Genomic DNA, 14795 nt, shown 5'->3' on the forward strand with positions numbered 1-14795 from the left:
AAAAAGGAACAAAGAAGAAGGATCTCCGTTCCGGGCTGCTCACCTCTGAAATTCATCAGAGCCACTTGTGTCTCCTTGGGAATAAGGGAGAGAGGTTAGCAAGGTCCTACATTGAAGGGTGAGTGTTGATTTGATCTGTCCTATTCTCTTTCTTCCCAGCCTCAGCTATGGCAGCTGAAGATTTGAGATGCCCTCATCTCCTCCCTGTGGAGGCAGCCATGGGCCATTAGGTGGGGCTGGTGGACAGTTAAATCAGGAGTGGAACACAGACTTTGTAGCCCTGATTGGTCACAGGGTTCCTCAGCCTCACACAGATGGCACTCACCTGTTAGCGTGTTTGATACACATCTTGGAACCATCCCTCAGACTTTACAGTGGAGACAGCAAAGGCACACAGCAGGGTGGCTTTGCGTTCATTCTCTCATTCTGGGTCTCAGTCTCAATATGGGGGGATTGGCGGGGAGAGCTGGTTACTCATTGCAATGTCGCCCTTTGTCCTGTTCTCACAGATATGCCTTAGGGAAGAATGGCCACAGGAAATGAGTCTTCAGTGACCGAGTTTATCCTGCTGGGTTTAACACAACAGCCAGAACTCCAGCTGCCTTTCTTCTTCATTTTCTTAGGAATCTATGTGGTCACCGTGGTGGGGAACATGGGCTTGATTATTCTGATCGGTCTGAACCCTCACCTGCACACCCCCATGTACTACTTCCTCTTCAACCTTTCCTTCATTGATCTCTGCTTCTCGTCTGTCATAATCCCTAGAATGCTGATGGGTTTTGTAACAGAGAACATCATCTCTTACGCAGAGTGCATGACGCAGCTCTGTTTCTTCTCCTTCTTTGTTATTGACGAGTGCTGTATTTTGACGTCCATGGCCTATGACCGGTATGTGGCCATCTGTAAGCCCCTGCTTTACAAGGCCATCATGTCCCATCGGGTCTGCCTCACGCTGATGGCGGGAACATATGCGATGGGGATTGCGGGTGCCGTGGCCCACACTGGGTGCATGCTGAGACTCACTTTCTGCAGTGACAACATCATCAATCATTACATGTGTGACATACCTCCTCTCCTCCGGCTCTCCTGCACAAGCACCTACATCAACGAGCTAGTGGTTTTCATTGTGGTAGGCATCAACGTAATAGTGCCCAGCCTCACCATTTCCGTTTCTTATGCCTTGATCCTCTCCAGCATCTTCCACATCCGTTCTTCCGAGGGCCGGTCCAAAGCCTTCAGTACCTGCAGCTCCCACATCGTTACTGTTTCTCTCTTCTTTGGATCATCAGCATTCATGTATCTTAAGCCATCTGCTGGGTCTCTGGATCAAGACAAAGTATCCACAGTTTTTTATACCATCGTGGGGCCAATGATGAATCCTTTTATCTACAGTCTGAGGAACAAAGATGTTAAAATTGCACTGAGTACGACTTCGAAGAAAAGGATGTTCTCATAAATGGAAACTCGGTTAGGTATAGATGCCAAACCTAGGAGGGGCACACAATGTATGAAGTTACAGACAGAACAGTAAACAATCAAAATAGGGATGCAAATGATTCAAATAATAAGGTAAACTGAGTTAATTATTTATAAATCATTTCACAAAGACAATATAAGGAGGAGGAGGACCAGTCCTCTGTCTTTTCATAGAAAGTTAAAAGGAGTTCCTTTGTCATTCTTCAGCTCATTTTCAGAAGTTATAAATTTTAAGTATAAAAGGTTGAATGTTGGTAAATTCAGAAATGGTAAAGTGTGAGATTTTTGACTGAGACATGTCTGGAATTCTTGTGAAGATATGTCATGGATATATGGACTTGGATGGACTTGAGATGTGGCCATTCATTCATTCATTCATTCACTCAATAAACCTCTATTGAAAGGCTGTGGTGGAAATGAGAGAGGTCTATTAAATTGCTGTAGGGCATTTTGTTTAGGGAGAGTCCTTTGTTTCCCGAAAGGAGATAAAAATAGAAAGATCCTCTTCTCTTTCTAGTCTCCGGTCTCCCTTTTGATCCTAGATCCTAAGGACAAGAAACTAAGATAACCTTTTTAGAGCAGTCAGGAATAAAAACCAGCCGACACTGGGTTTTCCCTCTTGGAATTTCAGGGCAGGAAATATAGATAATAGGAGAAGCTATATTAGTAGAAGAGTTTTTGTCCTTTTCTCAAATAGACTTAAAAATCTCTAATTCTTTTAGCAGTCAGCATTTTCCCTTTATGATTTTCACTGCCCCTTTTGTCTCAGAGGGTTAATGGCACAAACAGTATAGTTAGTAATAGAGACTGAGCCTCTATCCTGCACCAGGCTCCATTGTTAAACACTGCAGATATAGTGGTAAGTGAGACAGGCAATGTATGTGGGCTTATAGGGCACATCGTGTTGTTTGTTTATTTAGTCTCGAGTTTTGGGATTTCTTGATATATTCTGAATGCAAAGTATATCAGACATGTGATTTAAATATTTTCTCCTGATCTGTCTTGTGTTTTCATTCTCTTAATAGTATCTCTCAAAGAGCAGAGAATTTTAATTTTGATAAATTCTTTTTTTTTTTAAAGATTTTATTTATTTATTTGACAGAGATCACAAGTAGGCAGAGAGGCAGGCAGAGAGAGAGAGAGGAGGAAGCAGGCTCTCCGCGGAGCAGAGAGCCCGATGTGGGGCTCGATCCCAGGACCCTGGGATCATGACCTGAGCCGAAGGCAGAGGCTTTAACCCACTGAGCCACCCAGGCGCCCCTTGATAAATTCTAATGTCTCAATCTTTTATTATGGATTGAACTTCTGGTTTCATATTTAAGAGATCCTTTGCTCATCCCAGAGTTCCAAGATTTCTCTGTTATGTTTTCTTCTCTAAGTATTATGACATTTAAATTCATGATCTGTTTTGAATTGCTTTTTCTATATGGTGTGGGCTGTTGATCTGAGTAAAATTTTTGTATTTGGATATCTAATAGTCCAGTATCCTTTGATGAAAAGTAATTCAGATTCAAGATAAGTCAACAGATATATCTGGGTCCAGAGGTAGTAGTGAAGGAGGGGATATGTATAGATCTTTGGGCACTACTTCTGAGTGAGTTAAGTGAAAGAATGGAATTGTGGGTGAAATGAAAATTCTTTAACTTTTTAAGAAACTGCCCAACTCTTTTCAAAAGAGATTCTACTATTGTTATATTCCCACCAGCAAGATATGATAATTTTTTTCCATGTTTTTGCCAACACTTGGTAACATCTGTCTTCTTAATCATAGTCATTCTGGTGGGTGTGCAGTAGTATCTCATTTTTGTTTTAATTTACATGTCCTTAATGAATAATACTGACAATTTTTGTGTATGTCTACTAGCCAATTATATATCTTCTTTGAAATATCTGGTTAAATATTGTGCTTATTTTCTTTTTTCTAATTGAAGTGTAGGTGACATACAGTGTTATATTAGTTTTAGATGTATGACATAGAGAATTGATAATTCTATGCATGATGCAATGATCACCATGAAAAATGTAGTTACCGCCGACAACCACACAATGTTGTTACAATATTATTGACTATATCCCCTACGCTGGCCTTTTCATGACTGTGATTTTTCCTGATTTGGCTATTTCTCTATTCAATATTCTGTCATAAGACGCAGTTAAGAAAATGAAAAGTCAAATTATAAACCAAGGAAATACAGATCAGATAATGGACCTGTGTTAAGAAAATATAAACTACCCTTGCAACTTATTATGTTTTTATGGTTTATTATTTTTCATTCTTTCAGCTTACTTACATTGTTGTATTTGAAGCAAGTTTCTTGTAGGTAGCATGTTTGGGTTGTTTTTTAAATGAACCTTGAAAGTCTCTGCTTTTTTTTTTCTTAAGATTTTTATTTATTTGAGAGGGAGTGCTAGAAAGAGGGAGCAGGGGGTGTTAGGAAGCAGGATCCCCACTGAGCAGAGGGCCTGATGTGGGACTTGATCCCACCATCCTGGGATCATGACCTGAGTCAAAGGCAGATGCTTCACTGACTGAGCCACCCAGGCACCCTGAAAATCTCTGCTTTTTAATTAAATCTCCATTTAACTAATTTAGACCATTATTGATCTCTTGATGTCTGAGGGCTTACTCTACCATTGTGTTGTTTTCTATTGTTTCCACTGTTTCTTGATATATCCTTGATATATTCTTTTTCTCTGCTTCTTTTCTTGCCTTCCTATCAATTACTTGACCTTTCTCAGAATTCAGCTTTGATTTATACTTAGTGATTTGAAGTACCTGTCTGTATACTCTAGTTAGCACAATATACACATGTAACTTACATAGTCTACATGTACATGTTACATAGTATTGACATTTTGTGACTTGGAGTAAAGTATAGAAAACTTGCTTCTATTTACTTCCTTTTACTATTTCCCATTAAAAAAAAAAACAAAACCCTGTCTTTAGTATTTTCTCTTCATACATACATACATACATATCAGGTGGTGTAATTACTTTTGCTTCAAATGTCAAAAAAAGTTTAAAAAATCATGAAGATAGTCTATTTTATTTATCTATATTTTCCACAGTCAACATTTCTTCCTTCCTGGAGTTTAGTCTAGGCTTCCTCTTGTGGTCATTTCCCTTATGTTCCATATACTTTTTTAGCCATTCTGAAAGGGTCAGTATGTGGAAGACCAATTATGTTAGATTTCCTTCATCTGGAAATGTATTTATTTCCTATTTATTCCTGAAGTATATTGTTAGTGGATATAGACTTCAAAATTGGAATTGAGTTTGAGAAACTCTTTATAGATTTTTGATACTAACCCTTTATCAGATATGTTATTTTCAAATATCTTCTTCCATTCCAAAGGTTGCCTTTTAGTGATGTTGATTGTTTCCTTTACTGTGCAGAAGCATTTTATCTTGATGAAGTTCCAATAGCTCATTTCTGCTTGTTTTCTCTGCCTCAGGAGACATCTAGTAAGAAGTTGCTCCAACTGAGGTCAAAGAGGTTGCAGTCTGTATTTTCCTTTAGGATTCTGATAGTTTCCTGCCTCACATTTAGGTCTTTCATCCATTTTGAATTTATTTTTGTCTATGGTGTGAGAAAGTGATCCAGTTTCATTCTTTTGCATGTTGCTGTTCAGTTTTCCTAACACCATTTTTTGAAGCAACAGTCTTTTTTCCATTGGACATTCTTATAAAATTCAATTTATAAAACTTATAGAACTTACAAAGCTCAACACTTGAGGTGCCCGGGTGGCTCAGTCAGTTAAGGGTTCCATCTCTTGATTTTGGTTCAGTTGACAATCTCAGGGTCCTGAGATCGAGCCCCACCTTGGGATCTGAGCTGAGTGAGGAACCTGCTTGGGATTTTCTCTCTCCTTCTGCACCTCCGCCTGTTTGTGCATATACACACACTCTTACTTTCTCTCTCAAAACAAAAACAAAAACTCAACACCCCTTCAAAACAATCCAGTTTAAAAATGGCCAGAAGACCTGAGTAGACATTTTTCCAAAGAAGACATACAGATGGCTAAGAGACACATGAAAAAATCTTCACATCACTCACATTAGGGAAATACAAATGAAAACTACAATGAGATATCACTCACACCTGTCAGAATGGCTAAAATTAACAACACGGGAAACAAAAGATGTTGGTAAGGATGTAGAGAAAGGGGAACCCTCTTACACTGTTGGTGGGAATGCAAATTGGTGCAGCCACTGTGGAAAACAGTATGGAGGGTCTTTGTTTTTCAGTGTACATAGTCTCTCATGGTTCATCTCCCCCTCCAATTTCCCTCAACTCCCTTCTCCTCTCCATCTCCCCATGTCCTCCATGTTATTTGTTATGCTCCACAAATAAGTGAAACCATATGACATTTGGCTCTCTCTGCTTGACTTATTTCACTCAGCATAATCTCTTCCAGTCCTGTCCATTTTGCTATAAAAGTTGGGTATTCATCATTTCTGATAGAGGCATAATACTCCATAGTGTATATGAACCACATCTTCCTTATCCATTCGTCCGTTGAAGGGCATTTTGGTTCTTTCCACAGTTTGGTGACTGTGGCCATTGCTGCTATAAACATTGGGGTACAGATGGCCCTTCTTTTCACTAAATCTGTATCTTTGGGGTAAATACCCAGTAGTGCAATTGAAGGATCATAGGGAAGCTCTATTATTAATTTCTTGAGGAATCTCAACACTGTTCTCCAAAGTGGCTGCATCAACTTGCATTCCCACCAACAGTATAAGAGGGTTCCCCTTTCTCCACATCCTCTCCAACACACATTGTTTCCTGTCTTGCAAATTTTGGCCATTCTAACTGGTGTAAGGTGGTATCTCAGTGTGGTTTTAATTTGAATATCCCTGATGGCTAGTGATGAAGAACATTTTTTCATGTGTCTGATAGCCATTTATATGTCTTCATTGGAGAAGTGTCTGTTCATATCTTTTGCCCATTTTTTGATATGATTATCTGTTTTGTGTGTGTTGAGCTCGAGGATTTCTTTATAGATCCTGGATATCAACCTTTTGTCTATACTGTCATTTTCAAATATCTTCTCCCATTACAGGGGTTGCCTCTTTGTTTTGTTGACTGTTTTCGTTGCTGTGCAGAAGCTTTTGATCTTGATGAAGTCCCAAAAGTTCATTTTCGCTTTTGTTTCCTTTGCCTTTGGAGATATATCTTGAAAGAAGTTGCTGTGGCTGCTATCAAAGAGGTTACTTACTGCCTATGTTCTCCTCTAGGATTCTGATGGATTCCTGTCTCACGTTGAGGTCTTTTTCTGTACCCGAGGAACTACAGAACACTCATGAAAGAAACTGAAGAAGACACAAAAAGATGGAAGACCATTCCATGCTCTTGGATCAGAAGAATACATATTGTTAAAATGTCTATACTGCCTAGAGCATTCTATACTTTTAATGCCATTCCAATCAAAATTCCACCGGTATTTTTCAAAGAGCTGGAGCAAATAATCATAAAATTTGTATTGAATCACAAGAGACCCTGAATCACTAAGGAAATGTTGAAAAACAAAAATAAAACTGGCGGCATCACAGTACCTGATTTCAAGCTTTACTACAAAGTGGTGATCACCAAGACAGCATGGTACTGGCATAAAAACAGACACATAGACCAGTGAAACAGAGTAGAGAGTCCAGATATGGACCCTCAACTCTATGGTCAAATAATCTTCAACAAAGCAGGAAAATATATACAGTGGAAAAAAGACAGTCTCTTCAATAAATGGTGCTGGGAAAATTGGACAGCTTTATGTAGAAGAATGAAACTCGACCATTTTCCTACACCATACACAAAGATAAACTCGAAATGGTTTCATGTTTTTATTTAAATTCTAGTTAACAAAGTGGCTGTGGTACCATTTTACATTCCCTCCAGCTATATATATATATGAATAATATATATGAATAACCCAGATTCTCCATATCTGTGCCATATTTCATATTGTCACTGTATTTTATTCTGGTCATTCTGATGGATGTGAAATGTCTCATTGTGGTTTTAACTTATATCACCCTCATTCCTAATGATATTGGACATATTTTTATGTGCTTATTTGGCAGGTATATGTCCTCTTCATTGATCTGTCTTTTCACATCTGTCCTCAAAAACATGTCATGTTTTTGCCATTGAGATTTAGTACTTCTTTCTTTTTCTATTTAAAAATACTTTCTAGATACATACCAGGAAGTCTTTGTTGGATATGTGGCTTGCAAATGTTGTCTATAGTTCAAATATTTTTGCTCTTAACTCTATTATTTCTTTTTTTCTGTTTCTTCGGCTTCTGCACCACGGATTTTTTCATTTTATTATCCCTCTACTTATTTAATCATTTATTTATATCATTATGGAGAGATGGACATTTATTTTATATATTAAATTATATTCCATTACTGCTTTATTTATTCTGTTACTCAAATTATTCAAGTTTTGGCTATTGAGAACACTTTCAATTGGTTCTTGTGTCTTTTTTTATTTTTATTTTTTAAAGATCTATTTATTTGAGTGGGGAAAGGGCAGGGGGAGAGAGAGAGAATCCCAAGCAAACTCCCTGGTGAGCATGGAGCTTGATGTGGGGGTTGATCCCACAACCAGATCATGACCTGGGCCAAAGTCAAGAGTCAAAAACTCAACCCACTGTCCCAGGTGTCCCAGTTCTTGTGTCTCTTTGACATAACCGTGTGTGTGTGTAGTTTAGCACTTCTTTGCTTTTTGACACCAGAAGATGCTCCAGGCTCATCTTTCCTGCCCGAGTTCCTTTCCTGGTTTCTTTCATTGCAGATCGTCATTAGAAACCAGTATCTGGGCATAAAATGTTCTTGCTGCTACTAGGGTATCACTGCTTCTAGACCCTCTAAGCTGATATGTATCAATAAATATGTCCGTATGCAGTCATCTATGGTTATATTCAGTTAAACATGTGTGAATACTGATGACTCCTGTTCTAATCTAGTACTACGTGCTTTCTCTCCTCGCTTGTTTGTAAGCTGCCAGTTCTCACAGTAAGATACCTGATTCCCATCATCGACTACTGACTCTCTCACCCAAGAGCTTAAGAAAGATTGGTATTAATTCTTCTTTAAATGTTTGGTAGAATTCATCTGTCAAGCATTATGGTCCTGGGCTTTTCTTTGTTGGGAGGTTTTTGAGTACTTCTCTAACCTGCAGATTTGTTAATAGATCTATTCAGACTTTCTATTTCTTCATAATTTAGTCTTGGTAAGTTTTATGTTTCCTGGAATTTATCCATTTATTCTGCATTGCAAAATTTGCTGGTCTATATTTGCTCGTAATAGTGCCTCATGATCTTTTTTATTTCTGGCCATCAGTTGTAAAGTTTCTTATTTTATTTCTTTGAGTTTTCTCTCTTTTTCTCCTTAGTTGAGCTAGGGGTTTGTCAATTTTATCTTTTCAAAAAACCAACCCTTAGTTTTGTAGATTTTTTCCTATTGTTTCCTTGTTTTGTATTTCACTTATTTTTACTCTAATCTTTATATCCTTCCTTCTGCTAACTTTGGAATCAGTTTGTTCTATTATTTGTTCTATTACTATAAGATGTGAGGGAACGGAATATAAAGAACAATGGGTAAAATATTTAGGAGCACAACCAATGGTTCCTGGAGATGATACTATACTCATGTCTGTGTGTATATGTTACTAGCAGTATATGTTAGTGGCAGTGACTAGGCATAAATTGTGCTCTGTTAATTTTTTGCTATGTAACAAAACATCCCAACATTTAGCATCTTAAGACAACAACAATCAATGATTTAGTCAGAAGTCTGGAATTTGTGCCAGGTATCATGATAAAGGCTCATCTCCCCTTCACTTGGTAGTCCCTGGGGCAGCCCAAGGTTCGATGGCTCAGTCCTATGGCTGGGAAACCTGTACTCACTGTTGTCTCTGAGAACTTAGCTGCAGTGGGCCCAGGGCCTCAGAACCTCTTCATGTGAACCTCTCTACGTACGTCTCTTTCTGTGGTCCATGGCTATTTGTCCTGTCTCAGAGCATGGTGAATAGTTCCAAGAGTAGGTGCGTTCAAGAGCCAGGGCGAGCTTGCATTGCCTATGGTGATCCAACCTGAGAAGTCACCTAGCATCTTCCAAATTCAGAAGGCAGGGTGGGGAGGGGGAGTGTTGGGGAACAGACCCCTTAGCTCTTGATGGAAAATGTCTTCATTTCTTTTCAAGAAGAAGGTTTGGGATGGATGATACTGTTGTGGTCTTCTTAGGAAAATACAGTCTGCCTCAATATCTTAGAATTTATAAGCCTTTATTGAAGGGTTAGGGGAGAAAGAGAGAGAGAGGAGAGAGAGAGAATGATCTACGTTCAAGGACTCTTACTCAAACTTTGGGCATCCTTATTTCATCATGAACCTCCCTTAATTAAAGGGTGGTAAAACATCTGACTCCTAAGCTTACACATTTCGACAACATTCTGGGGAAACACTACCTTGTCATAGTGTCTCTAAGTCTGTGCACCAACCCCCCTGCCCAGTTTTAATGTTTTCAGATATTTACCCTAATTTACATAGCACAACTTTTAGCAATCGCTAAAGCCCATTTTAGCGATTAGTGGATATGAACTTGGTAATAAAAACTAAGTAATAGAATATTTTCAAAGAAATATCATTTTATTAAATGTTAGCATTGCTGGTGAGGGGGACACAACCACATGCTTTACAGATTGTCACATTATTAAAACAACAACAGGACTGAAATCATGTATCACTTGCAGCTTCATTATTTGATGCCACTGTTACCACGAAGTCCTTCATTCGATGAGGTTAGTTAGTTCATCTGATCACATGGTTCACAATTTCTTTGCACATTCCACCTTCAGGGGTCCTGGTGATCTCCCTCAGAAGCACCAGCCCATAGACGAACAATAGTAAGGATGCTTTGTCACTCCTGTAGCATGTCCTCTCGGCAAGTTATCCTGCCTAAATAATGCATTTGTTTCCTGTCCCTTTGCCGTATTCATCAAAAAGAGTCATCAGTCTATGCCCTATTGACATTGTCAGGAGACTGAGAAAATGATAGCCCTATGCAGTTGTCCTCCTTTCGTTAAGTATTGTTTTCATCTTAACTCATACTCAGTAATTCTGTCATCTGTTTCCTTTAAATTTCAAGTGAGCCTGTAATATTAGAAATACATCCAGTCTCCTAAATTTAAAAATCAAAACTGAAGATCAAAATATCTAAAAGGAGAAGATAATTGGGAGGAACAATTTGTCTGGATGAAAAACCAATTTTCTGACTTGATAACCTTCTTGTGAAGAATGGATAGTGTCTGGTTTGATGTTCAGATTTTGAGTATTGAGTTGAACAAATATTTTATAGAGTTAACCTTTGGTTGGGACATATACGAGGTCTATGGGATCTGTGCTTTTAAAGTTCTTATAATCCAGTTATGCACCTGACACATTCAATAACTATTAAGACAGAATAACTTTAGTGCCATTGTGAAAGCTATAATAAATCAGTGTGATGAAGAATGCAGGCTGACCGGGTCAGATATGAAGACAGAAGAGCAGAGTCTGAGAGAGTAAAGGATTCTTACTGGGTAGACAGGTATAGAAAGAGTAGGGCCAAAGTTGAGAAGAAGGGACTGGAATGGTACAGGCATATTCTTCTTCTGTGATGTATCCTATTATTTTAACAAAGCAGCCATTTGATGATATAGAGGAATGCTTTAGGACAGGACCATACTTTGTTTTAGCTCTGCCTCCCATTCTATGTTTGGCTCTTCCTATGTTTAAAACCTACTCTATGGGAATAATGAACTTCTCTGGGTTCCTTCTGGCCTTCCTACAGATATATTGGCAACTCTGAGATACTAGAACAAAGGAGATTAGCTCTGAATTTTGGCGGAGTGTGGCATCTTCCATGCACTTCTTTCTTTCTTTCTTTTTTTTTTTTTAAAGATGTTATTTATTTATTTGACAGACAGAGATCACAAGTTGGCAGAGAGGCAGGCAGAGTTAGAGGAGGACCAGGCTCCCTGCTGAGCAGAGAGCCCAATGGATGCGGGGCTTAATCCCAGGACCCTGAGATCATGACCTAAGCCAAAGACAGAGGCTTAACCCACTGAGCCACCCAGGCGCCCTGACTTCTTTCTTTCTTTCTTTCTTTCTTTTTTTATGTATTTTTTCCGTTCCAGAAATGCCAGGTTCAGATCCTGCCTCTGTGGAGGACGAGGCACTATTTAAAGTTCAGGGAATCCTTATCTCAACGAGGTCTACCCTTGGCTCAAGGTCTAACATGATGTTGAGACCTCTAATGTAATTGGGAGTTTATAAACAGTGAAGGCTAGATTCAATTCTCTCTAAGGTATTCAGTTATAATCGAAATGCAGGGTTTCTGAAGCCATAGAGACATGAATTGAAATCCTGGCTTTAACTATTACTGGTTGCATGATCTTGGAAAATTTATGTCACCTCCTTCAGTCTCAGTTTTCTTGTCTGTAGAAGGTGATTAATACCATTGTCTTGAAATATAGTTTTAAGGAGGAATAATATAAAATAATAGGCACAGTGCCTTATACATTTGTGTGCTCAAAATGATTATGGTTACTACTATAATTCTAATGCTTTTTCCGTTTGTTCCCTTTACAAAACCTCTAACATAATTCTGTAAAATGCCTCTCCATCTCCAATGATATTACCCAAGTTAGACACTGTTTTTCTCATGTCTAGGTTGTTATGGTGGTCTATTAACTGGTCATTCTACCATTTGTCCCTTTTGTTCTAGCATTTATGAATGTGGCTGCTTCTTCTTTCTATAGAAGAACTGGAGAAATAAAGAGGCAGAATGTCTGGTGCATGATCCAGACTCTTGAATCTGACATTCAAGGCCCTTTTTCAGTCTATAGAGTACTTCCGGGTCATTCATAGATTTTTTTGAACACAGCCTAGCTCTACCCACTTCTGTGGCAGGCAAGCTGCTCTCACTAAAGCCTAGAGTTATTATTTGTTACCTTGGAGTCTAGAAATATATATATTTTTTGTGTTGCTTCCTCCACGTTCAATGAAGATATCAAAACCCTGCCAATTCTTCAGAAATACATTGAACCTTAGCTTATATAATAAGTTCTCTTTGACATCCTTAGCAGGCTTGGTAAGGAAAGGGAACATTTATTTTGCACTAGGCACTTAACCTCCTAAAATCCTACAAAGTATTTTTTTTTTAAAGATTTTTATTTTTTTATTTGACAGAGAGAGACACAGCGAGAGAGGGAACACAAGCAGGGAGTGGGAGAGGGTGAAGTAGGCTCCCACCGAGCAGGGAGCCTGACATGGGGCTGGATGGAGGACCCTGGGATCATGAGCTGAGCCAAAGGCAGACACTTAATGATTGAGCCACCCAGATGTCCCAAAGTAGTTCTTTTTAACTTTACATTTAATAGAGGACATTGAGACACCAAGTATTATTAAATTTGCACAAGATTCTACGCCTAACTGACTGGTGGGATCAGGATTAGAATATTGGTAGCTCTGACCTCAAAATCCATCATACTTCTACTATTTTGTTATATACCATCTTGAATGAGAAAGTAAAGATAATGACACTTTCTACGTGGCCTTGAGCAAGTCACTTTTCTCTGTGTAGTTGTATTTTATCCTCTTGAAAGTATGGTCTGTTCTCTTAAGCTAGGTGATGTGTAGGTAAAGTTTTATTTATTATTTGTTCATTACATTTTTGTTATCAGTATTCTTTAATATGTGTTATTTAATCAAATTATTGCATATGAAATAAAAAAAGAATCATTTATTTAAACAAATGAGGATATGAACAGCATTTCACTTACCTCTGAGCCATGGAACATAGATCTGGAAGATACTCTTAGACATCACCTACGAGGTCCTTCCATTTTATAGATGGAGAGTTTGTGACTGAGACATTGAGAAATGTCACTTGGCCAAAGGGAGGGGGAAAAGCTCGTGGCTGGGCTGAAACTCAGTTGCACTGATTCCCACCTGAATGATTTCCCCTCCCCATTTTGCTCTGGGAACAGTTGTTTTCTTGGCAGGCAAATGAAGAATCCCAGCACAGGTCAGGGGGGTGGGCTGCCTGCTGGAGACTCTCGCGAGCCTCGGCCCAGAAGCCTTTGGAGAGCCCTCTTGACCTCCTTGTTCCGCAGAGTGTAGATGAAAGGGTTGAGCATGGGAGTGATGATCGTGTAGAAGACAGCGGGGGCCCCAGCTCCTGCCCCCCCGGAGCGAGGCTGCAGGTAGATGCAGACAGGTGGCACGTAGTACAGGAGCACCACTGTGAGGTGGGATGAGCAGGTGGAGAAGGCGCGCCGCCGGCCCTGGGCAGTGCGGATGCGCAGCACCGCCGCGACGATGAAGACGTAGGATACAACGATGAGAATCAGGCAGCCTGCAGCCACGATGCCAATGTTGGCCAGCATGACGAGCTCATTAATGGTGGTGTCTTCGCAGGCCAGCTTCAGCACCGGGGGGATGTCGCAGAAGAAGTAGGCAATGTGGTGTGGACCACAGTAGAGCAGGCGGAAGGTGAGGGAGGTGTGGATTGCAGAGTGCACAGCACCTATGGTCCAAGTGAGTCCAGCCAGCCCTGCACACATGCGTCTGTTCATGGCCACTGGGTAGTGTAGCGGCTGACAGATAGCTAGGTAGCGGTCATAGGCCATGACTGTGTATAGGAAGCACTCAGTGCTGGCCAGGAAGTGGAAGCAGTAAAGTTGTACAGCGCAGCCCTCAAAGGAAATCACCTTCCCATCCGCAGTCAGGAGGCCTGCCATGACCTTGGGCACCGTCACTGTGGACAAACAGGCATCCAGGAAGGAGAGGTGCCCCAGGAAGTGGTACATAGGGGAGCGGAGGTGAGGGTCAGAGCCCACAGTTATGAGAATGAGGAGATTCCCGGTCAAGGTGATGCTGTAGATGAGGAGGAAGAGGAGGAAGAAGAGGCTAGGATGTTCAGCTGTGTACATCAGACCCTCCAGAAAGAAGTGGCTCACCACGGTCTGGTTGGGATCCTCTGTCTCAATGGCCATCTTCTCACACATGAAGCGGTTAGTTACCCCTTTGTAACAAAACTGATATCAACAAATGTAATGAACAGCCATCCCTCTTAGCTGAAATGTCATGAGTCGTCGGACTGTGCCGGCTTGGTCTTGTCCCCTAAAGAAGGGAAAGATATATAGGTTCATTTCACTCTTTTGATCTGTTTTTTTCTTGCTGTTGTTTCAGAAATGACTCTTTGTATATGGGGGACCTAACATCCTTTGAGGTACATAAAGGACTGTAATAATTACTTGGAAAAATGCATC

The 14795-nt window shown here is 39.9% G+C and overlaps 2 protein-coding genes across 2 annotated transcripts; one reads left to right on the forward strand and one right to left on the reverse strand.

The window, feature by feature from the left end:
• Positions 1 to 511: 511 nt before the first annotated feature.
• LOC122914008 (olfactory receptor 8B3-like) lies at positions 512 to 1456 on the forward strand. Its single transcript, XM_044260651.1, is given in 1 exon segment — positions 512 to 1456. A coding segment is annotated over 1 exon segment (945 nt).
• A 12094-nt stretch (positions 1457 to 13550) lies between these two features.
• Positions 13551 to 14540, reverse strand: LOC122914009 (olfactory receptor 10S1). The gene has a single exon (XM_044260652.1). It carries the CDS (start codon positions 14529 to 14531, stop codon positions 13551 to 13553), a length of 981 nt encoding a protein of 326 aa, XP_044116587.1. The 5' UTR covers positions 14532 to 14540.
• Between the last annotated feature and the right edge of the window lie 255 nt (positions 14541 to 14795).

This window comes from Neovison vison, chromosome 7 (genome assembly GCF_020171115.1).
Source record: "Neovison vison isolate M4711 chromosome 7, ASM_NN_V1, whole genome shotgun sequence".
NCBI lineage: Eukaryota > Metazoa > Chordata > Mammalia > Carnivora > Mustelidae > Neogale > Neogale vison.

Coding starts and splice junctions, on each gene's coding strand:
- LOC122914009 (XM_044260652.1), bottom strand. CDS start 14,531: ATGTGTGAGAAGATGGCCATTGAGACAGAGGATCCCAACCAGACCGTG.